This window comes from Lampris incognitus, chromosome 12 (genome assembly GCF_029633865.1).
Source record: "Lampris incognitus isolate fLamInc1 chromosome 12, fLamInc1.hap2, whole genome shotgun sequence".
In the NCBI taxonomy this organism is placed as follows: domain Eukaryota; kingdom Metazoa; phylum Chordata; class Actinopteri; order Lampriformes; family Lampridae; genus Lampris; species Lampris incognitus.
The window spans coordinates 29,357,494-29,380,066 of record NC_079222.1 but is presented as its reverse complement, the minus strand read 5'-3'; the positions used below and the strand labels follow the sequence as shown (position 1 = coordinate 29,380,066).

At 42.3% G+C, this 22,573-nt stretch overlaps 1 protein-coding gene across 1 annotated transcript in view; it reads right to left on the bottom strand.

Moving 5' to 3' along the window:
- Window positions 1–3,000: 3,000 nt before the first annotated feature.
- The window catches only part of setd1ba (SET domain containing 1B, histone lysine methyltransferase a), a 70,594-nt gene continuing 51,021 nt past the window's right edge, over window positions 3,001–22,573 (bottom strand). The window contains exons 13-19 of the mRNA XM_056291035.1: window positions 14,178–14,387; window positions 8,062–9,266; window positions 7,626–7,793; window positions 7,038–7,163; window positions 6,822–6,941; window positions 6,289–6,426; window positions 3,001–5,984 (exon numbers count right to left, since the gene is read on the bottom strand). Of these exons, the coding sequence (XP_056147010.1) occupies window positions 5,811–5,984; window positions 6,289–6,426; window positions 6,822–6,941; window positions 7,038–7,163; window positions 7,626–7,793; window positions 8,062–9,266; window positions 14,178–14,387 (2,141 nt within the window). The 3' untranslated portion in view covers window positions 3,001–5,810. The remainder of the gene's footprint in view (window positions 5,985–6,288; window positions 6,427–6,821; window positions 6,942–7,037; window positions 7,164–7,625; window positions 7,794–8,061; window positions 9,267–14,177; window positions 14,388–22,573) is intronic.

Sequence of the window (22,573 nt, the reverse complement as noted above, 5' to 3'; positions counted from 1 at the left end):
AAACTGGCATATTCAGTCTGATCCACACCTCATTGAGTTTTGTGTTGATGATGATTTTACACTTATCTGTTGTGTTAACTTTGTATTGTCTACCCTGCTTTGTTTTGATTTTATGCTGTCTGATACAGTGCAGCTTGTTTTTTTGTTTTTTTTAACTGTGTTATGGAAGGTGTCCTTGAGTGCTCTGAAAGGCGCCCACCAATAAAATGTATTACTATTATTATTACATTGGGTCTTTTATTGAAATGTGGAGTAAATTATAAATTACGGCATGCGTAAAACAGCAAGACCGGGGATGCTTCATTCAAATGTGATCGGGTGACAGAATCTTGCACATTCCTCTTTTACATTTCTGGTAATACCAATCTCCTCCTGTCACCGCCTCTGAGGGAAGACAGAAACAGAGGCCACTCTGTCAGTTTGTCCCTGTCTCAGGCAAGTGAATGAATGTAAATGCTGGAGTGGGTGACGTCACCGCGGTTGTAAAGGTCTCATTATCAAAGATGGTGGTGCCCTTTGCTCAGTTACACTATGCTTTATGACCACCCAAGTTTTCGAGTAAGGCCAGTTTGGAGGCACGGTATGCATAAGATAAGATTCATGACACTATATCTGCAGAGTGGTGGACTTGTTAATAGGTTAAGAGGACACTGGTCCAGCATTATGCCATGCCTCACCCCAAACATCAATGTGAAATACAAACATACGGGGTCCTCATTATGGTGTAAAGGTCAACAATGTAGATTCAACCTCTCACGGTGGCCCAGTGGTGAGCACTATTGCCTCACAGCAAGAAGGTTCTAAGGTTGAACTCCAGGCCGTCCCAGGTCCTTTCTTTGTGGAGTTTGCAGGCTCTCCCCATGTCTGCATGGGTTTCCTCTGAGTGCTCTGGTTTCCTCCCACCATCAAAAAGTCATGCATGTTGGGATTAATGCTTCTGTCTGTGTCCCTGAGCAAGGCAATGGAAAGAACTGGAGTTGGTCTTGATGCATGCTCAATAATCCAGGTCAGAACTTCAAAAAAGGTCGAATCAGTTCATCTGGATACAACTTTTATTGACAGATACGTTTCATCACTCAACAGTCTCAGACTGAAGTCTTAAGACTTCATCTTCAGACTGAAGATGTCACTTAGTTGACTGATGAAACATAACTGTCATTAAAAGTTGTATCCAGATGAACTGATTTAACCTTCTTGGAAGAACTGGAGTTTGTCCCCGGGCACTGCACCCCAGCTGCCCCCTGCTCCTATACAACAGGATGGGTTACATGCAAAAGGCACATTTCATTGTAACCAAACAACTGTGCAATGGCAAAATTAAAGTGGCTTTCGTTCTTCTGGCTTTCTCACACTTACTGCAGAAGCTCTAGGCACCTAAGGAGATGCCATTTGGTGGGACCACTGGTGTCCCTGCAGCCCCCTGCAAGTTATTCAGTTAGATCCAAGAACACCTGGAGTAAGCCAACACCTTTGCCAGAGAGCAACTGGAGAGAGCTAGCCTGCAAAGGAAGTGGAAATATGACGTGTGAGCAAAATGGAGACACTTGCAGGCTGAAATCTTTGTCTGGGTCTCTGGATCAGAGAAAGATGGGTTGATGTCCTTAGCTCTTTCTGGTTCACACCAGGTACATTTTGTCAGCCATCTTCATTAACAAGCGATGATTGTTTTATCGTTATTCTGTGGGTGGCATGGTGGTGCAGTGGTTAGCACAGTCCCCTCACAGCGAGAAGGTCCTGGGTTCGGGCCCCAGGGTAGTCCAACCTTTGTGGGTCATCCCGGGTCGTCCTCTGTGTGGAGTTTGCATGTTCTCCCCGTTTCCTCTGGGGGCTCCGGTTTCCTCCCACAGTCCAAAGACATGTAGGTCAGGTGAATCGGCTGTACTAAATTGCCCCTAGGTATGAATGTGTGTGTGTGTGTGTGTGTGTGTGTGTGTGTGTGTGTGTGTGTGTGTGTGTGTGTGTGTGTGTGTGTGTGTGTGTGTGTGTGTGTGTGTGTGTGTGTGTGTGTGGCCTGGGGGCCTGTCCAGGGTGTCTTCCCGCCTGCTGCCCAGTGACTGCTGGGATAGGCTCCAGCATCCCCACAACCCTCAAGTTTCTCTTGTTAGTGCTCTAGTTATTTTGACCTCTTTTATGGCCCCAGAATTATTGTTAGAAGTAGTTTTGTTACTTTGGTTTTTGTACATAATTTTATTTATTTTTTTACCCCCCTCCAAAAAAAACCAAAAAAAAAAACAAAAACCTGTCTCTCTCTGGTCTACCAGCTTGGTCCATGACAATGAGTTAATTAGGAAACAGACAATATCTGAATCTCAGCTAAGTTATTTCGTATGATCATCAATTCAACTCAGTGCTTCACTAACTCTTGTCCATCCATCCATTATCCAAACCGCTTATCCTGCTCTCAGGGTCACGGGGATGCTGGAGCCTATCCCAGCAGCCATTGCGTGGCAGGCAGGGAGACACACAGAATAGAGATCGTATTAGGATCTCTATTCTGTGGGAAGACACCCTGGACAGGCCACCAGTCCATCACAGGGCCGACACATTGACACCTAGGGACAATTTATTACGGCCGATTCACCTGACCTACATGTCTTTGGACTGTGGGAGGAAACCGGAGCACCTGGAGGAAACCCACACAGACACGGGGAGAACATGCAAACTCCACACAGAGGACGACCCCCAGGGTCGGACTACCCTGGGGGTCAAACACCAGGACCTCTTGCTGTGAGGCGACCACGTTGACCACTGCGCCACTGTGCCGTCTCACTAACTCTTGTGTTTCATAAAAAAATCTCCCCGCAGACATGTTCACCCCTATTATGTGGATGGAATTTACACACAAGCTTTGTGTGCTGTCTCTTTCTATGTAATAAGGAGCTGAAGATAGTAGTAGTAGTAATAGTAATAGTAATAATGTAGTAATATAGTAATAATGCTCAGGAATGGACCGCTTATCCAATTATAAAAAAGTTGAATGAAAAGTCAGTTGTATGCAAAACTGCCTTTATTTTTCCACGTTTTCCTTTTAATACATTTGTTGTGTAATAAATAGACATAGGAAGCAGGCTAAAAATTTGTCCCTCTTCCCATGCCAATTCTGCACCAATATGCTATTTTTCTCCACACTGCAAACAGTTTTTCATAGAATTTACAAGAGAAAATAAAAAACAAAGCTTGACACAAGCTGAAATCACTGCTACCAGCTCAACGCTCACTTTGTTACACAAATGTGAGCTGCATTCATGTAGCAAATCCCAGAAACAAAAAAATATATAGTATTCACATTTTAAGTATTTACATACTGTAAGATTACAAAGGAAATGGACAGGAAATGAAGACGTTTCTACAAGAAACAATCTTTCAAAGGGAGGTGGAGACAATTTATGTACAATGTGGACCTTTGCGTTAAATAACAACCCTTCGACCCTTGTTTAACTTTGCAGATTCCTTTTACAGATCCCTGATTTTTTTTTAAATATTCAGTCTTTTGGTAAAAAAAAAAAAAAAAGTAAAGATGCAGTTATAAACAAAAAAAAAGTATTACCCTTGGGAAGACAAAAAAAAGCATCATATCTATACAAGTGATCAATAATATACAATATTAACAACACTGGTGAAAAAAAACCCTCGATAATCAAAATGAATGAAATGCAAAACTGTCTTGGTCATAAGAAGACTCTCTAGATAGGGTATAAAGCATAAGTGCAAGCCTCTAGTGCATTCACAAAAGAAAAATGTACATTTCTTAACCAGCTTAAAAAAAACAACCTACGCACAATTTAAAGATGAAAGCTTGAGCTTAAGTGTGGTGGCTAAGACTAGGAGGTCTGATGGGTTTTTAGAAACATTTCTGTCTCATAGGTAGATTAAACACTGGTAGTATAAAGATCCTACTTTTTACAGTGGAGGAGGAAGCACTTTATGCATGATAATATACAAAGACATAAAAGAGTAGTCAGGCATTAATTTTAGTCTGTTTGCATTCACTCATCTTTTCTGAAGATGGTTGGAAAAAGGGGTGCAGGTGAAGAGGACAGCGACGGTGGTGTGGTGGGGGTCTGAAGGTGGAATTGGTGCAGCAGAACACACCGAGGTTCGTCACAAGTCTACCCAGGGCTTAGTTTGTTAACACTGACATATTGCCTTTCTGCTCATCTCTCACTGATCTACTGCACAAACCCACCTGTCACCTACGTAACATGTGTCTCGGCCTCTATATCGTCCCGGTATTACTTGGGCAATTTAATGGGGGCTGTGAAAGGGGGTGTGTAATTTTTTTTCCTTCTTAACATTATAACCAGGGCAATCTGCTCTACCAGCCTAGGTCATACCAACATGTTATCAGCTCAAAAAACAAACAAAAAAACAAAATAAAAAAAAACAAAAAAAACAAAACAGGCTAATAAGTTTTACTTCCTCTAACAGCCATCCTGAAAACACATAATCAATGAAGAAAAACATACAGTAATATTACAGTCAAAATAGGCAGCACTTCTTTGCATTTGCATGCAGGTTAACACATCTGCAACTAACAGCTCTAGGAAACAACCTTAATCTGTTGTTTTGCTATTCAGGTTAACTGGACAAGCCTATACGTGAATGGCACTCAAAACAATGCATTTATTTTTTTCAATTTTTGCCATGTTATTGGCCATCAAGGAATTTGAAGGATTTAATTTTTTTTTTTACATTTTTTTTTTACATTGTGCAGTGGTTACAAAAAAGAATCAACTAACTCTTTGCCATCATTAGTTTCGCACATTTCTCTTATCAGGATGACTAGTTAGCCTTCTATACAATGGCCGATAGAGTGCAGTGAACTCACATTTTTACACACAAACATATACTGATAGTTATTCAGTCTAATTAGCCTGTAAATTCATCAACACTCTCAATCATAATAACATACACAAGTATAGTGTCTTTTAACAAACTATGGAACAAATATCTATAAAGGAAACACTGGAACATCATTAATACCATTTTGAACATCTTTGCAAATGAGAATCTATTCATGACTGTGAACAAAATAACAGGAAGCAGCATCATCCACATTGTTGGCTGGTGACAGCAGGTTTGATACCCAAGTGTTCCAAATTAGCGGCTGATTAACCATTTAGTTGCTTAAGCCTGATCGATTTTTGTGTAATTTTAGGAAAACTGGTGCTGCAGAGGTAGAGTAAGAAAGGGGTTTCAGTCAATGGCAGGCTGATGGTGTCTATGATGGTGTCTTGAGTTCTCAGTGGTTTTTACCCCATCCCCCGTCTCTGCCCTTGGATCAGAATAGTGTAGCTTGCCATCTGCTAGCAGACTGACCATGTCTTCTTCCAGAGAGAAGTGTATTCTGGTAGGCTTGTGCATTTTAAAAGTATCAAAAAGTTGCTCGATGTGTGAGTTTCTATGTCGGGGGATATGTACCATGAGTGGTCTATGTAAAGCTTATGAGGAAAATAACTGTATAGACAAAACTGTACAAACCAGGACAACATTGTGCAGGGACTATGCTGAAATACTACTTAGAAGAGTGCTGCACCAGTAAGTCTATATATATATATTTTTTTTTAATTCTGAATCACTGGCAGTCTTAAAAAAGTATGCTTTTTCATTTTAAGAGCACCAGATGTCGTAAACAATCTTGAGCAAACATTTTTAATGTGAGGAGTCCTATATCGGTAGTAGAACTGTAACTGAATGAGTTTCATTTAGTTCCTTTTCCTCTTGGTTTTTTTGGCATGGAGTCTCTGTGCGTGTCTAGGATATAAGTATGGGACAGTGCTGTTTCAGTCAGGAAAATACTGTTACCAGTTTCAGTTCAATGTGCCCCTACAGTTTTCTGCCCCACACAAACAGGGGATCTTCTCATCCTCAATGGGGAACTTATAATCATACGTGATTTCTTCATTGACGCTGATAGATTGTCGGGAGTAAATCACAATCTTCTTCTGGGATTCCACAGTGATTACTTTAGCATAGCAGTTGGGCTAAGAGAAAGACCAAAAGGATAATATTAACGATAGAATATGTTTGCTAGTGTTTAAGTAACAATAAATTATATTTGATATATTTATATATCAAATATATTGAAATAAAAAATTAAATACATTTAAAATAAATAAAAATAAAATTTAAAACATTTATCAATACAAAACGTATTTTTATAAATAAAAACATTAATTAAATTAATAAAATAAAATATATTTATATTACATTTGATAGTGGTCAATAGGGCAGTACTTCTTTGGACTTTGTTGAATAGGAAAAGAAAAGCTTGCTTAGTTTTCTTACATTACAGCTGTGGTTGATGAAACGGGCAAAGTTGCCGCATTTTGTGGCATCTATGATGGTGTCATGATCTACACGGAACATGTAACTGCTCCCAATCCCCTCCTCTTCGTAACGTTTCTCCCGCATGTCCGCAATCACCTGGACATGGAAGTTTGTCATTTATAAAATATTCATAGTTTTAGAGAATGGGTTTCTCCAGCATATTCACAAAAAAACTTGTTTCACTTGAATGATGAATAAGGTTAAGCAGCAGAAATTTCACTGTTACACTGTCCTGGTATCAATTTGGGAGATTAGATCGGATGGATGAGAATAAGGATGTTCAAAACTGTCTATATATTCCCATACAAGGAGCTAGGTAAAAAAAGTTACAAATAATTATTATCAAATTATTATAATTGGTATATAATAATAATATAATAATCAAAATAATTATAAAATAATTATTTAATTACATTATTATTAAATCATTCCTACCTAAATAATTATTTAGGCAGGAAATTCCTTTTGGACAGAATAATTAACTGTCTCACCTGTCTGATGTTCTGTCCCACATATTCAATCACCATCTCATCTGCAGCAATAGGTTCCATAGCAAAAAGACCCCAGTCATGGATGTCTGACTTGGAGAACCTGATTTTCTTCTTTCGGAACTACAAGAGTTATGGATTAAATAAAAAAATACGTAAAAGGTCAAATTAAGTAAGAGGACAATTTATAATTCTGTGTAAAAGATACGTTTTGTTTACCTTCAACTGATTGAATTTAAGCAAGTCACTGTCGCACGCAAAAGATGACAACAGACGGCGCTGTTCTGATCGCCGCTCTGAGCCAGCTCTGGTGGAAGCATGTACCTGTGCAGGGATACTCATACCCTGATCAGAAAAAAACAATAAAGACAGGTATCAGCCTACAGCAACTTAAAGACTGGGTTCTGCATCTTTGAAAAATGTGCCTTTTTCCACACAAAAGCCAGTGGGAGAGCAGTCACACAGTGTGACAGGGCCACTGTCATAAGTTTTCATGATGGTAACAGCTTTTTCTTACGTTTACCATCCACAATAAAGGAAAATTTGGGTTCCATTTTAGACAGCTTACAATACATAACGGCAAAAGTCAGGATAAATATGAAGAACATATTTGTGCAAGGGTTTGAGAGGAAATTGGTAATTTTCCTTTTTTGACCACTAGATGGAACACGTACCCCTATCATCTCAGAGAACTCCCTGTATGCCTAATACACATGCACACTTAAACAGCTAAACTGACAAGGCTGTATGAAACTTTAAACTGATCTGTATTTAAACGGTGCACCACATTTTCAATTTATTGCCTACCTGGGTGTCTACTGGTGGCTCCTCTGACAGCAACCTTGAGCTTTGAAGGTATTTGATTTTATCCTTCTTATCAATTTTGTAGTAACCCTCACTACGCGCACAGCCAGTCATGTGATCTCTCATGCCATCATCTCTCCTCTTGCGTTTCACTCCTCTGATGTTGGTAGGTGCAGGGGAGTCAAGGAAAAGTCGGGAAACTTTAAATCATGACTGGACTGCCAAAGAAATCATTTTGAAACTTAACAGGTATTGGTCAACTCACGCTATCGTTGGATGTATCTATAGTACAGATATAAAGTGAATTAGTAAAAATGATTGGCAGCAGGGGGTACCACCTATTACACAGTATTAAGCAGAGTAACACACATTAAGGGATATATGTGTAGCTACAGTAATGATCTGTAGCTCAGGTAGAGGGACAGCAGTAAAGGATATGAGGATGGTTGACCCACAGTGTGTCATTGAGCCATTCATTCCCATTATCCTGCAGGAGCATCTTGTCATACGTGATTTGCAAAACGCGGATGTCTTCTTCATCAATGCCTTCGTTCCAAATGTCATACAGGATCGTCATCTCCTCAAACTCACTGCGTGGGGTGAACATGGGCCAAGGAGGGGAAGTGACAGGAGATAGGCTACCCAGCAGCAGCTCCTCCCATCCTCGCCGTACCCTCCTTGCAGGTTTCACAGTAAGAGGTGCTGCTTCTTCATAATGCAAAAAGGTGTCTGCTGGAGGCAGGACCGTCTGACTTTCTACATCACCTTCCCTGAAGTCCAGACTGTGGTGGCTGCAGATATCAGGAGACTTGGTAGACATAATGTCCACAGCTACAACATGAGGCAGAGGGGTAGGAGTAGATGAAAGCTCAAGAGACTCAACAGGAACTACAGGGGTCTTCTTACTCTTGGGCCGACCGGGCTTCCTTTTAGTTGGGGCAGTGTCAGATGGCACTGGGACATCTAGGTCAGCAGACACATATTCAGGCAGAAGGGTGGAGTTCTGTATGCCGGTGGACAGGTCCTGGTTTGGCAGGGTACTGATAGGGGGCTCCTTAAAGGCTGGCCTATCATCCAGGCTTTCAGAGGAAGGTTTCCTATGAATTGTTAGGGCTGTGGGGTCAGGGAAGACAGGCGTGAAGGAAAGGTCTCTGCCTGGGGTGCGGGGCACACCAGCACTTAAGACAGGTGACTGGGCAGAGTAGGAAAAGGGGCTGAGCAATACGCTGCTGCCTGTTAATGGAGCATCCCTGCCAGGTGTTATGGGGACTATATCTGTACTCTGGGACTTGCCTAGAGCCTGGCACATTGGGTCCCTGTCAGGGCTGTCCTCATCTGTGCGTAGCCTGACCCGTTGGGAAATGTCAGTTAGGGGGCCAGGGGGTGACAGAAGGGGGGAGTGGCCTTCCATAGATGGGACAGTTAGAAGAGGAAGATGCATGGGAGTGGCCGAGAGAGATTTTAGACCAGGTGCATCTGAGTCTTGATGGGATGATGATCTTTGACTAGGGGTGAAGGACACTTCCTGTTCACACTCGACCACTGAACCTGTGGGGGTGGGTGGTCGGAGATTCCCAACATGCTCTTGAAGCCCAGACTTCACAATGGAAATACTGCCATCTGCATCAACATCTGGATGTACCACTGAAAGACAACAAAGATATCATTAATAACCCAATACAGTCTTTCAGTAAAGTTTTTTTTTGGTATGGTATAAAGTCCATTACTTTTTGATTAACAAACTTTTATATAGCTTATTAACACAAATTACAAAATTTGCTTGAGTGAGCTTTATGGCAATACAATATCCTGTCCTTAGATCCGACTGTTTCATTCAAATCAATGTAACTCACGACATCTTGAGGCAAACAACTTACTGGAATGTAAAGGAAATGGCAGCTCTCCAATAGCTTGATTTCTGTAAGTTTAACAGGGGGATGGCATCCCCCCTGCATCCCTACTCAAATTGTCCTCTACTTATAATCAGTCACACTTTATTTGAAGGGGTGTGCACAAAAGTGCCATGGCACGACACCTGTCATGAACATGAAGGAATCTTTATGAATGTTTATGACTGCTGTCATTATGTGTCATTCAGTCAATTATGTCATTTTTAATACCACGTTGACATTGTTTGAGATGTCTTTGTTGTAGCAACCCGAGGGGGACTGATCTGCTCGATTTGATATATTTCACGCATCTGTAGCTCGAAAACAGACATCTCAAAGAATGTCAACTTTGCATTAAATATAACATAATTGATCAAATGACACTTAGTGACAACAGTCATAAACATTCATAAAGACTCATTCATATTCATGACAGGTGTCAGGTCATGGTTATCTTTTTACTGTTACCACTGCTGAAACACTAGATTGACTTTTCTCATTCACAGTCATAAATTATCATTAACACTGATCAACCAAGGGTAACAGGATGTTGTGTAACATGCATCACTTCCCATGCGACACCAATATTCCTCGCCAGTGTACTTACCAGTACACCTGTGATTAGAATAGGTGATAGCAAAGCCGGCTTGTGCCGACTGGTGATCGGATCGTACGTATATCGATAATTGAAGGGAGTATCGAAGACTGGTTTTTCCCATGCCGATAAAGGCGATTTTATCTATCAGAACTAAAATGTTATGAAAATCTCTAGAATCTGGGACCTAGTGTGCATTTAGAGATGTTTCTGGTGGAGCGGCATGTCCGCCTGCGGAGCCCTGTTGATCAGCACAAGTGACAACTTAATTTTAAATCCTTCATTACAAACCAGTTTGCTGTCTCCTTCATGGATCTGACACCAGCATCTCCCATCTCCACATGCCTGCTCACCCAAACTTTGCTCTGCACTCCATAGTAGTAGTTAATGGTATGGATATGATTTGGATTGTGATGATTAAAGATAACATAACAATATTAAACGCAACATGAAGCTTGGATATTGTCACACCAAACACAGACACAAGGACTTTTAAAAGGGAGACTTTGTTGAACATAGGAGACATTGCTACAAAATATTTTTTAAAGTTTAAATATTTTAAATAAAATGTTCACGCTCTTATGTTTATTCACGTAACTTTAAATGTACTGCTTACAGAGAGCTTAAAGGCTCAATTATTCAAAGCTCCATCAGATGCTGAGCCACGCTAAAGATGATTATTCAAAATCTTTAATCCAAATTATATTCTGATGTCAATAATAATTTTAAAAAAATGCTAAACAGAGAATAAGGTATGTAATAAAAACAAATAAATATACACCTACTACAAATCAGGTAAAACCCATAATATTCCCAAATACAAGATGTTAAATTTTTCTTTGACACTAAGCCAAGTCGTCTATGCTGGCATTTCACTGGCGTGCCGTGACGCAACTCTGCCAACCCCCTACTTCTGCCACCCACTGATGATTGGATCACCTGTCAGCTATCCTGAGTAGCAACGACTGGAGGATAAGAAAATAGCAACGATCGCCCAACCTTAGAGCAAAGTGTCTCAAACTAAATTTGTGTTTACACCTTGTACAGACTTTTAAAAGGAATTAAAAGTTAATATTTTACCATAGAAAAAGTTATTATATAGAGCTTTAAAAGATAGCGACACTACTAAGTAACTAAGCACCGTGATGACTGCTATTTCACCCATTCCTATAGAGCTAAATTCACAGGAATATTGAGAAATGTTTAGTAAAGTGATCTGGAATGTCTGTGAATGGGAATATTCTGAGGCAAGGGGGCAGTCCATGGCACAAGACTGGCAGCAGCTGCAGGTGGGAGTGGACTAAGCAATCAGGCCTGCATTTAGCCTAGTATTTTAGTATTTCAAACTGGGAGGACAAGAGTTAATAAAACTAGAGCATGTTTTCATTAAAACAAGGGAACAAATTAGTTAAATGAGAGCATGCTTTAACTAGCATTAGCCACCAAGACTAGATCGCCCAACTCAGAGAAGAGCTGAGGACACTTGGATCGAGCCAGTACAGGATGGCAAGTGAGGAAAAGAAGGCAGCCTTGTCAGAGCTTCGAGTCATGGTAAGGGAAAGGCTAATCACCCTGCTGCGCGCTGAGCGGCACAGGAAGAGGGGCAAGGAAAAGGCCTGCAAGCACAGTACCTTTATTGCAAACCCATTTGGATTTATGAAGAAGATGCTGGTGCCCTGAGGAAGAGATCAACTGCTACATTAGCAACACCGACCGACAGTGACAGCATGAGGGAGCAAGACCTTGGCCACTGTGCAGCTCTTATATCCCCACCCGAACCCAGCACCCTGTTCAACATCAACGAACCTACACTGAAAGAGATCAAGGAGGTTATCAAGTCAGCCAGAACATCTTCAGCCCCAGGCCCGAGTGGAGTGCCGCACAAAGTCTTCAGAAGGTGTCCCAGGCTTCTGGAATGCCTTTGGAAGATCTACAGGGTGATCTGCAGGTGGGGAAAGGTGCCACAGCAGTGGAGTTATGCAAAAGGTGTTTGGATTCCTAAGAAGGAGGACACAAGCAACATCGAGAAGTTTAGGATGGTCTCACTCCTCAGTGTGGAATATAAGATCTTATTCAAGATTGTTGCCAATCGCCTCATGGGATTTCTCCTGAACAACACCTCGGTGCAGAAGGGAGGAGTCCCTGGTGTTCCAGGATGCATAGAGCACACAGTGGTAACTCATCTGATCAGAAAGGCACGAGAGAGTGGTGGAGACCTGGCAGTGCTGTGGCTGGACCTTGCTAATGCCTACAGATCGATCCCACACAAGCTGGTAGAATTGGCGCTGATCAGACACCATGTCCCAGAGAAGAGCCAAACCCTCATCCTCAACTATTACAACAACTTTAGCCTGAGCTTGCTACGGTAAAGCCCAAGGAAAGGACAGGTGAAAGCTGATCCAGGAGGAGGTACGCACAGAGGTGAAGGACGCTCGCTACAGCAGAATGGCGGGTATGTGCAAGCAGGGGGCCTGGACCAAGTGGGAGCATACAACCAGCCAAAAGATCACCTGGGCAGACTCTGGAAGGCGGAATCACACCGATTCAAGTTTTTGGTCCAGTCAGTGTACAATGTCCTCCTGAGCCCTTCCAACCTGTTCAGCTGGGGCCTGGCGGACTCACCTGCTTGCCAACTCTGCCAGAAAAGGTGATCCTTAGAGCACATCCTGAGCTGCTGTCCAAAGGCTTTGGGAGAGGGGTGGTATTGTTGGCACCATGAGCAAGATCTGTGGGGAGTAGCAGATACCATCTGCACTGGGATCAGCTACAGCAAGCAGTAAAACCCCAACAAAATGCGCCACGGCCTTTGTTCGAGCAGGGTTGATGACCCAGCCCCAGCCAAAGGACCAGGGTGGGTTCATTGCAACAGCAAGGGACTGGCAGTTCCTGGTCGACCTAGGGAAACAACTGGGGTTCCCCGACACCATCGCAGTGACCACACTCCAGATATGCGAGACATGCCAGATATGCGCCTGATGTCTGTGGCAACCAAGCAAGTGGTTTTGCTAAAACTAACTGTCCCCTGGGAAGATCAGATCGAGGAGGCGCAAGAAAGGAAGACAGCCAGGTATGCAGATGTGGTAGCTGAGTGTTGGAGGAATGGGTGGAAGACCCACTGTGAGCCGGTTGAGGTGGACTGCAGGGGCTTTGGAGGCCAGTCTCAATACTGGGTCTGGAGACTCTTGGGGATTTGTGGGCTGCAAAGAAGAGCCATTAGCAACATCTTGAAAGCCGCGGAAAAGACTTCCCGTTGGCTCTGGGTGAAGAGGGGTGATGTGTGGAGTAATACACAGCCTGGATACAAGTTGGGGCTTGATCACCCCTGGCTGTTTTGCTCGGGCGAGAGTGTCTGATGTTAAGACCCGAAACACCTGATGACCCCGGGTTCATTATTGATGATATGTTCAGGTTGCAACACATGATGAATCACAGAACTGTGGCAGATGGGTAGGAGTGGATGAAAGCTTAAAAGACTCAACAGGTAGGGAACTACAGATGTCTTCTTACCCTTGGGATGACCAGGCTTCCTTTTAGTTGGGGCAGTGTCAGATGGCACTGGGACATCTAGGTCAGCAGACACATATTCAGGCAGAAGGGTGGAGTTCTGTATGCCAGTGGACAGGTCCTGGTTTGGCAGGGTACTGATAGGGGGCTCCTTAAAGGCTGGCCTATCATCCAGGCTTTCAGAGGAAGGTTTCCTATGAATAGTTAGGGCTGTGGGGTCAGGGAAGACAGACGTGAATGAAAGGTCTCTGCCTGGGGTGCGGGGCTCACCAGCACTTAAAATAGGAGACTGGGCAGAGTAGGAAAAGGGGCTGAGCAATATGCTGCTGCCTGTTAATGGAGCATCCCTGTCAGGTGTTATGGGGACTATATCTGCACTCTGAGACTTGCCTGGAACCTGGCTCATTAAGTCCGTGTCAGGGGTGCTGGGGATGTCCTTATCTGTGGGTAGCCTGGCCTGTTGTGATATGTCAGTTAGGGGGTCAGGGGGTGACAGGAGGGAGTGGCTTTCCTTAGATGGGACAGTTAGAGGAAAATGCATGAGAGTAGCTGAGAGAGATTTTATACCAGGTGCAGCTGAGTCTAGATGGGATGATGATCTTTGACTAGGGGTGAAGGACACGTCCTCATGCTCAACTTTATTCTTGACTTGTATGTCCTGTTCACACTCGACCATTGATCCTTTTGGGGTGTGTGGTCGGAGATTCCCAACGTGCTCTGGAAGCCCAGACTTCCTAATGGAAATGGTGCCATCTACATCGACGTCCGGATGTACCACTGAAAGACAACAAAGATATCATTAAAACTTCAATTCAGTCTTTTAGTATTGTTTTCTGGTATAGTGTAAAGGCTGTTACTTTTTGATTAACACATTTTTCACATGTACTGATTGTTTCGTTCGAATCAATGTAACTCACGGCATCTTGAGGCAAACAACATACTACTCCTTGGTTACAACAGCATGATGTAGCTAACCTACAAACATGGAAGAAATTATTCTACCATTATAATCAGTGGCTGATTTGTAAAAAAAAATTCCAAACCACAGTTACCTTTAAATTTGTAGCCATAGGCCTATATATACTTAACTATGAATGATTTTCTTACACCAACTGTATTTAAAAACTATCTGTATGCTCATAAAGTAACATTTCTTTGGTGTGCAAATCTCTAATATGGATAGAATTTGAATATTAATACTAGATTTACTTATACATATAAACATTTCTTGAGCAAGATGTATCTCATTGCGCCATTAACCCAAAGGGAATGGAAAGGAGATGGCTTTACAACAACTTTTTTGTAAGTTTATTTAACAGGGGGATGGCATCCCCTTGCATCTCTGCCCAAACTGTCCTCTACTTAAAATCGGTCACACTTTATTTGAAGGGGTGTGCATAAGACTGACATGACACGGTCATAACCATGATATGATACCTGTCATGAACATTGAGGAATCTTTATGAACGTTTATGACTGCTGTCAGTAAGTGTCATTCGGTCAATTATTTAATTTTTAACACTAGATTTCATACCGACCTAAAATGACCACAGGCAGTCAAAATGCCGCCGGTTTTAAACTCTATATTCTGTCGAGATAAATACCCAATTGAGATATTAATGCATTGCATCTGTTAGTATGTCTGTTAGGAAACGACTGCATTGAATACAGCGCGCAGGAGCTGACGACAATTTGAAGTAAAGGGGATTCATCCCGGATGCCTGTGGAGCTGAGACCCCCACGCAAAACACACCTTCGGCGAGTCCGAGACAACCTATCTGGGAAACAGCGGGTGCAAAAATCATGCTGGCACCGCGAGGCTTGCCTCAAGCATATCCAAGCAGTCGTCTATTACCTGCTCACCATTCACAGCCCATTTTTTCTGCAATAAGGTTGATGAGATCTTACACAAAATTAGTTCTTCAACTCCATCTACTCCTGCAGATCCTGTCATACTAAATTCATATCTACACAATGAGTCACTGACAGTTCCAATTATTACAGCTTTTGAGACTATCTCTCTTGATACTTTGACTAAGTTCATGTCAGCTTCTAAACCAACTGCTTGCCTACTTGATCCCTTACCAGCAAAACTTTTTAAAGACCTCTGGCCTTTTCTTGGACCTACAATGCTAGATATCGTTAATTTATCTCTTACTACTGGCATTGTTCCCAGCAGTTTTAAGACAGCTGTGGTTAAACCTCTACTTAAAAAACCGCACTTTGATCCAGGGTCTCTTAATAACTATCGGCCAGTCTCTAATCTTCCATTCTTCTCTAAAGTACTAGAGAGAGTTGTGTATCAACAACTTTTGACCCATATAAAAGAAAACCATCTATATGAACTAGTGGTGGGACTTGATTAAAAAAATTAATCGAATTAATTATGGGCTTTGTAATTAATTAATCGTAATTAATCGCATATCGATATTTGACACCAGAAGCAAAATTTTTCAATTCAAACAGGTCTTGGTAGATGACTAAATCAATGAATAGACACATACATAAATTTAAACAACAAAATCCTGTTTATTTTGTTCAAAACAAGTTTGTTTTGTAAACACAGCACTTTTTGTAACCCCTGATCTTCTACCACTGAAAGTGGTCTACAGTCCACAGCAATCCATTTCGCCAGTGAGTTTGTTAATTTATCAGATGTGGACTTACTCATCTTGGCTTTGAAACCCGTCATCTGGTGGAGAGTCGGTTAGCGACTTTGCTTGGTTGTACTAGGAGCACTAGCGTTAGCATTAGCTCTGGTGTTCGTACTAGCTGCAACGTGTTTCGCATTTAGCTGGTACCGCAGGCTTGAATAACTGCGGTGGAATGCAAACCTTTGTTGCAGAGTCTGCACACAACAGTGCTCTTATCTAGGCTTCCATCCGACCGTTTTTTAAACGTAAATTTCCCATCCACAGAGCTAAGCAACGCGGTGTCGTCCTTGTCGTCCATCACATCTGTTGTTAGCATACTAACTTGTTAGCCTAACCTACTCCGCCTTCCGCTTGACTGACGTCACTCGGTGCATCGGTATAATCCGTATGCCAGAAACGAGTGCACTGAGAAGCGTTCCGTGTTGACTGGAGTGTAAAAATAAAATGCGATAAAATGCGTTAATTTTTTTAACGCCGTTATTTTTCCTATAATTAATTATCAAATTAACGTGTTAAAGTCCCAGCCCTAATATGAACCTTTTCAGTCGGCTTTCAGGCCCTGTCACTCCACTGAAACTGCTCTGACCAGAGTGGTAAATGATCTTTTACTGGCTATCGACTCTGATTCCACTTCTGTGCTTCTACTACTGGACCTCAGTGCAGCCTTTGACACCATTGATCACTGTATACTTTTAGATAGATTAAATGTTAATTTTGGTGTCTCTGGCTTAGCTCTCTCTTGGCTTAAGTCCTACCTATCTGGAAGAACACATTGTGTCTGCTATAATAATATATCAAAATTTTCTGACGTTAAATATGGTGTGCCTCAGGACTCAGTTCTTGGCCCTCTACTTTTCTCTCTTTACATTACACCTCTTGGCCAAATTATACGCAGTTATGGAATAAATTTCCATTGCTATGCTGATGATACTCAGTTGTATGTGCCTATAAGGGCTGATGATCATACTCAAATCACTAACTTAGAGGCCTGCTTGGCTACTGTGAAAAACTAGATGTCACTTAACTTTCTGCTTTTAAATTCAGATAAAACCGAGATGCTAGTCATTGGCCCTGCTGGACACAGACACCAATTTGATCAAATAACGATAACAATCGACAACTCTGTGGTTTCACAAAGTGTGGCAGCCAAAAATCTTGGTGTTACGTTTGATCCCAGCCTTTCCTTTGATAAGCACATTAAAGAAACCACCAAGACTGCCTTTTTTCACTTACGTAACATAGCTAAAATTCTGTCTTTTCTCTCCATGGCTGACGCAGAGGTTCTAATACATGCATTTGTTTTATCCAGACTTGATTACTGTAATGTTCTGTTCTCAGGTCTGCCACATTCTAGTACTAAAAGTCTTCAGATGGTTCAGAATGCTGCTGCTAGAATCCTAACTAAAACTAGGAAATTTGACCATATTACACCAATTCTTGCCTCCCTTCATTGGCTTCCTATCCATGTTAGATCAGAATACAAGGTGCTTCTGCTGACTTATAAAATCCTAAATGGGCTTGCCCCATCCTACCTGTCTGATCTCCTTAAACCTTACATGCCATCTCGAGCTCTTCGTTCTCAAAATACAGGGCTCCTGTGTGTACCCAAAGTTAAAAAGAAGTCAGCTGGTGGCAGGGCCTTTTCCTATCCGGTTCCATTGTTGTGGAATAACCTGCCTGCTGCCATCAGACTATCAGAGTCTGTTGAGTCCTTTATATCCAAACTTAAAACTCATCTTTTTGCCTTAGCTTACAATTAGTTGCCTTTAAGTTGAATGCTTCACAAATCTGTACTGGATGGCGGGTTGGTTTTCTGTCTCAATGCATTTACCAATCACTGTTCTGCCGACGAGATTATCAAGTATAGATTACAGAGTATAGATTATGACTAATTGATGACTTAATTGATTATGGCTAATGACTATTGCAAACTGTTCTCTTCTCTAACATGTCTTTTCTCTCTCTCTGAATGATGTCTTCTCCTTTCTCTTTTTCTGTGTTTGAATGGTGTCATGCGAGTCTCTCTTGCGTGCATGTGCAGTCGGTTCTCCTCCCAGGTCTCCGTGGTGATGGTGGTCACCATTTGGATGCTGCCTGCCCTTCCTCTCCTCACATAAGTTTTTCTTTTTTTACATGATGATGCTGGTCGCGTGGCTTGGGTCCTGGACTGTTCCGTTGGCATGTGGACACTGCTTGGCATCCTGTGCATCATGTTCTTCATAAATTTTATGTCCATTATAATTCTGTTATCCTCTTTCAATGTTGTATTATGTAAATTGCGTGAACACAACATCCATTGCACGCTGTCCGTCTTGGGAGAGAGATCCCTCCTCTGTTGCTCTCCTTGAGGTTTCTTCCCATTTTTTCTCCTTGTTAAAAGGTTTTTTTAGGGAGTTGTTCCTTATCCGATGAGAGGATCTAAGGACAGGATGTTGTGTTGCTGTTAAGCCCACTGAGGCAAATTTGTAATTTGTGATATTGGGCTATACAAATAAAATTGATTTGATTTGATTTGATCCAAGACAAGCTCAAGGGGTTTCGACGCAATGAGGACGCTTCATGAGAACTTTCTGTATTGTGAGTTAACGATTAATCTAGAGATCGGTAAGATTATCATATCTAATACCAGATCGGATTATATTGTATTGTATAACCAGGCAAATTTTCCTACTGCGCACTTTATGGACTCTACTGATGTCTCGCCCAAGGACAAGTATGATGGGAGCATTTGGTTCGAGTTCTGGGATGAGGTGAGCCACTGACTTCAGGTGAGAGTGGTTAGATGCAGCATTGGGTGTCGGAATCTCCGATATGTTGTTAGGGATGTCATTGCATTCCAAGAGGCTTGGCAGGGGAAGACAGACTTTTCCATCCACTGATTCATTTTGGTAGCGTAAGGCACTTCTCCCCATGGTCTCTGTTACTCCAGAGCAGGTTCGGAGAGAATATGGAGAGGTGGGGCTTTGGACATTGAAGGCATTGAAGAACTCACAACACTCAGAACGAGCTAAAGATCTATTGCTATGCTTGTCAAGGATTGCGTAGACCTTCACTGCTCTATCACGATGGCCGGCAGGGTAGATATCAACGAGGCAGATTTTAGAGCACGATCCGTCACTCTGATTGCCACCACAGACTTCAGTGCTGCGAGTTGTGACTTGTAAAGATGGTGTAAGGTCTTGCTCCCCGCCATGCTCTGTAGAGAGGCATGGCTCATGGATCCACAGTGCTGGTCCGGGATGGAGGACAGAGATATGCTTCTCACTCCCACACTCAAGACATGTTGTTATGGACTTACAGTTCTTAGTGATGTGTTGTGTAGAAGTGCAACATTTAAAGCAAATTCTGTTCTACTTCAGGAATGCTTTGTGTTCCTCTGAAGGCTTCCCGCAGAAAGCCCGGCACTTCCTGGTTAGATGGGGCTTTTTATGAATGGGGTACTGTTTATCAGTGTCGTCAGCTTTAAGATCATCTCTGTCTGAGGCAAGAGGAGCAGCAGGAAGTATATCGGTTTTGTGGACTGAAATTTCCTTCTGTCTGCTTAGACTCCATGGAGTCTTGTCTGCTTTTGGAGGAGCATCCACTTGGCCAGTGAAGTTAAAGCTCGGATTGTTGCTTATTTTAGCCTGTTCTCTGATGAAGTCAACAAAAACTTCAAAGGGGGGGAGTGAGACATGGTACTGTTGTTTGTAGCTGGATCCGTGATACAGCCACCTACCTTTCTTTCTCCATCAACCATTCTGCCTGTGATATTGTCATCAGTCAGGAATGTGTTAGAGATCTTTTAAAATGGGTAAACATCAGAAAGGCCCCTTGTCCAGATCACATTTGTGGGCGTACATTGCGATACTGTGCTGACCAGCTTAGCGGTGTCCTCCACCATATCTTCCAGATGTCACTTGATTTAACCAAATTCCTGCGATCTGGAAATCCTCTACTGTGATACCTGTCCCAACGAACACCAATCCTAGGCAACTTAATGATTTTAGACCAGTTGCGCTAACATCATTATAGATGAAAGTCTTTGAGAAAATTGTTAAAAACCTTGTTTTGTTATCTGTGGATAGAAAAATTGTTTCACTGCAATTTGCTTACTAGGCAGGAGAGGTGTGGAGGATGCAAAACTTTTTATACTTAGCCTGTATAAGCACTTGGAAAAGCTGCAAGCCAATGCCAGGCTTTTGTTTGCTGACTTTTCATCTGCATTCAATACGATGCATCCGCACCTTTAATAGATAGGTTGCTATGTGATTTTAATTTGCCTCACCAGGTTGTGTTATGGATCTTGGATTTCTTGACTGACAGGGAGTAGAGGGTGTCTTTAAATGGTTGTCTCTCAGACTCTGTATCTATATCCACAGGCTCACCACAAGGATGTGTCCATTCGCCCTTACTTTTTATTATGCACAATGAGGGATGCAGGAGCACTCAGGAGGGCAGCTAATTGGTCAAATTTTCTGACAACACTGCATTGCTGACCCTCCTCCGAGATTCAGAATCAGTCCATGGGAATGCTCTCACTGATTTTATTTCTGAGAGTGATAACTTCTTGGACTTCATGTTGCTAAAACCAAGGGACTGATTATTGATTTTAGACGTAACAGAGATGCAGCCAAAGAGTGCATCATACATGATGAAAGTGTGGAAATGGTTACATCACACAAATATTTGGGCACTATCATCGATGAGCACCTTAAATTTGATGTGAACACTGAGGCTATTGTGAAACGGGGGCAACAGAGAATTCACCTTCTTCGTAAACTAAATTCCTTTTCTATCAGTCCCGTCATCTTCAGTCGCTTTTTAGCAATCTTTTATCGAGAGTCTTCTTTTATCTGCTGGTTTCACAGCCTCACGGTAAAAGAACAGCCTGAACAGCATTGTTAAAATTTGTTCTAAGATCACCGGAGTGAAACAAGTTTCTTTTTTTTTTGGAATTTGAAAAAGACTTCTGAATTCTTTTTGCAACCAACAAATCCTCCAGAAAGCATCAGGTATTTTGGCTTCTTCTGGACATGTTCTAGTAAGTGAATTTTCACTGTTGCCATCAGGGCTTCGTTATGTTTTACCTGCTTGTAAAACTAACTGTTATTCTAAATCATTCATACCTTTTGCAACTCGATTATTAAATGGTTCATAGTGGTTTTTTTTATCAGACTGTTTTATTGTCTTTATCAAGTTTGTTTTATTGTGTTTCTTATCGTGTACTTTTATTTTCTTTTTGGACCCCCCCCCCCTATCTGCGATTATACCTGGTCAATTACCCCACTCTTTTGAGTTGTTCCGGTCACTGCTCCACCCCCTCTGCTGATCCGGGGAGGGCTGCAGACTATCACATGCCTCCTTCGATACATGTGGAATTGCCAGCCACTTCTTTTCACCTGACAGTGAGGAGTTTTGCCAGCGGGACGTAGCGCGTGGGAGGATCACACTAGTTCCCCCAGTTCCCCCCTTCCCCAAACAGGCGCCCCGACCAACCAGAAGAGGTGCTAGTGCAGCGACCAGGACACATACCCACATCCGGCTTCCCACCGACAGACACAGACAATTGTGTCTATAGAGACGCCCCTCCAAACCAGAGGTAACATAGGGATTCAAACCGCCGATCCTTGTGTTCTTATTGCGTACTTCTATAGATTTTATTCCACATTTAGCATCCTGGGGTATTATTCGTTGTTTGTGTTATTTGTTTGTTTGCATGTTACTGTGTTTTTTGTTCACTTCCTTCTCCAAACAAATTGCCCCTAGTGGGATTAAGAAAGTTGTTTGTATTGTATTGTATATACACTCACTGGCCACTTTATTAGGTACAACTTGCTACTACCGGGTTGGACCCCCTTTCGCCTTCAGAACTGCCTTAATCCTTCGTGGCATAGATTCAACAAGGTACTGGAAACATTCCTCAGAGAGTTTGGTCCATATTGACATGATAGCATCACGCGGTTGCTGCAAATTTGTCGGCTGCACATCCATGATGCGAATCTCCCGGTCCACCACATCCCAAAGGTGCTCTATTGGATTGAGGCCTGGTGACTGTGGAGGCCATTTGAGTACAGTGAACTCATTGTCATGTTCAAAAACCAGTCTGAGATGATTCGAGCTTTATGACATGGCGCATTATCCTGCTGGAAGTAGCCATCAGAAGATGGGAACACTGTGGTCATAAAGGGATGGACATGGTCAGCAACAATACTCAGGTAGGCTGTGGCGTTGACACGATGCTGAATTGGTACTAAGGGGCCCAAAGTGTGCCAAGAAAATATCCCCCACACCATTACACCACCACCACCAGCCTGAACCGTTGATACA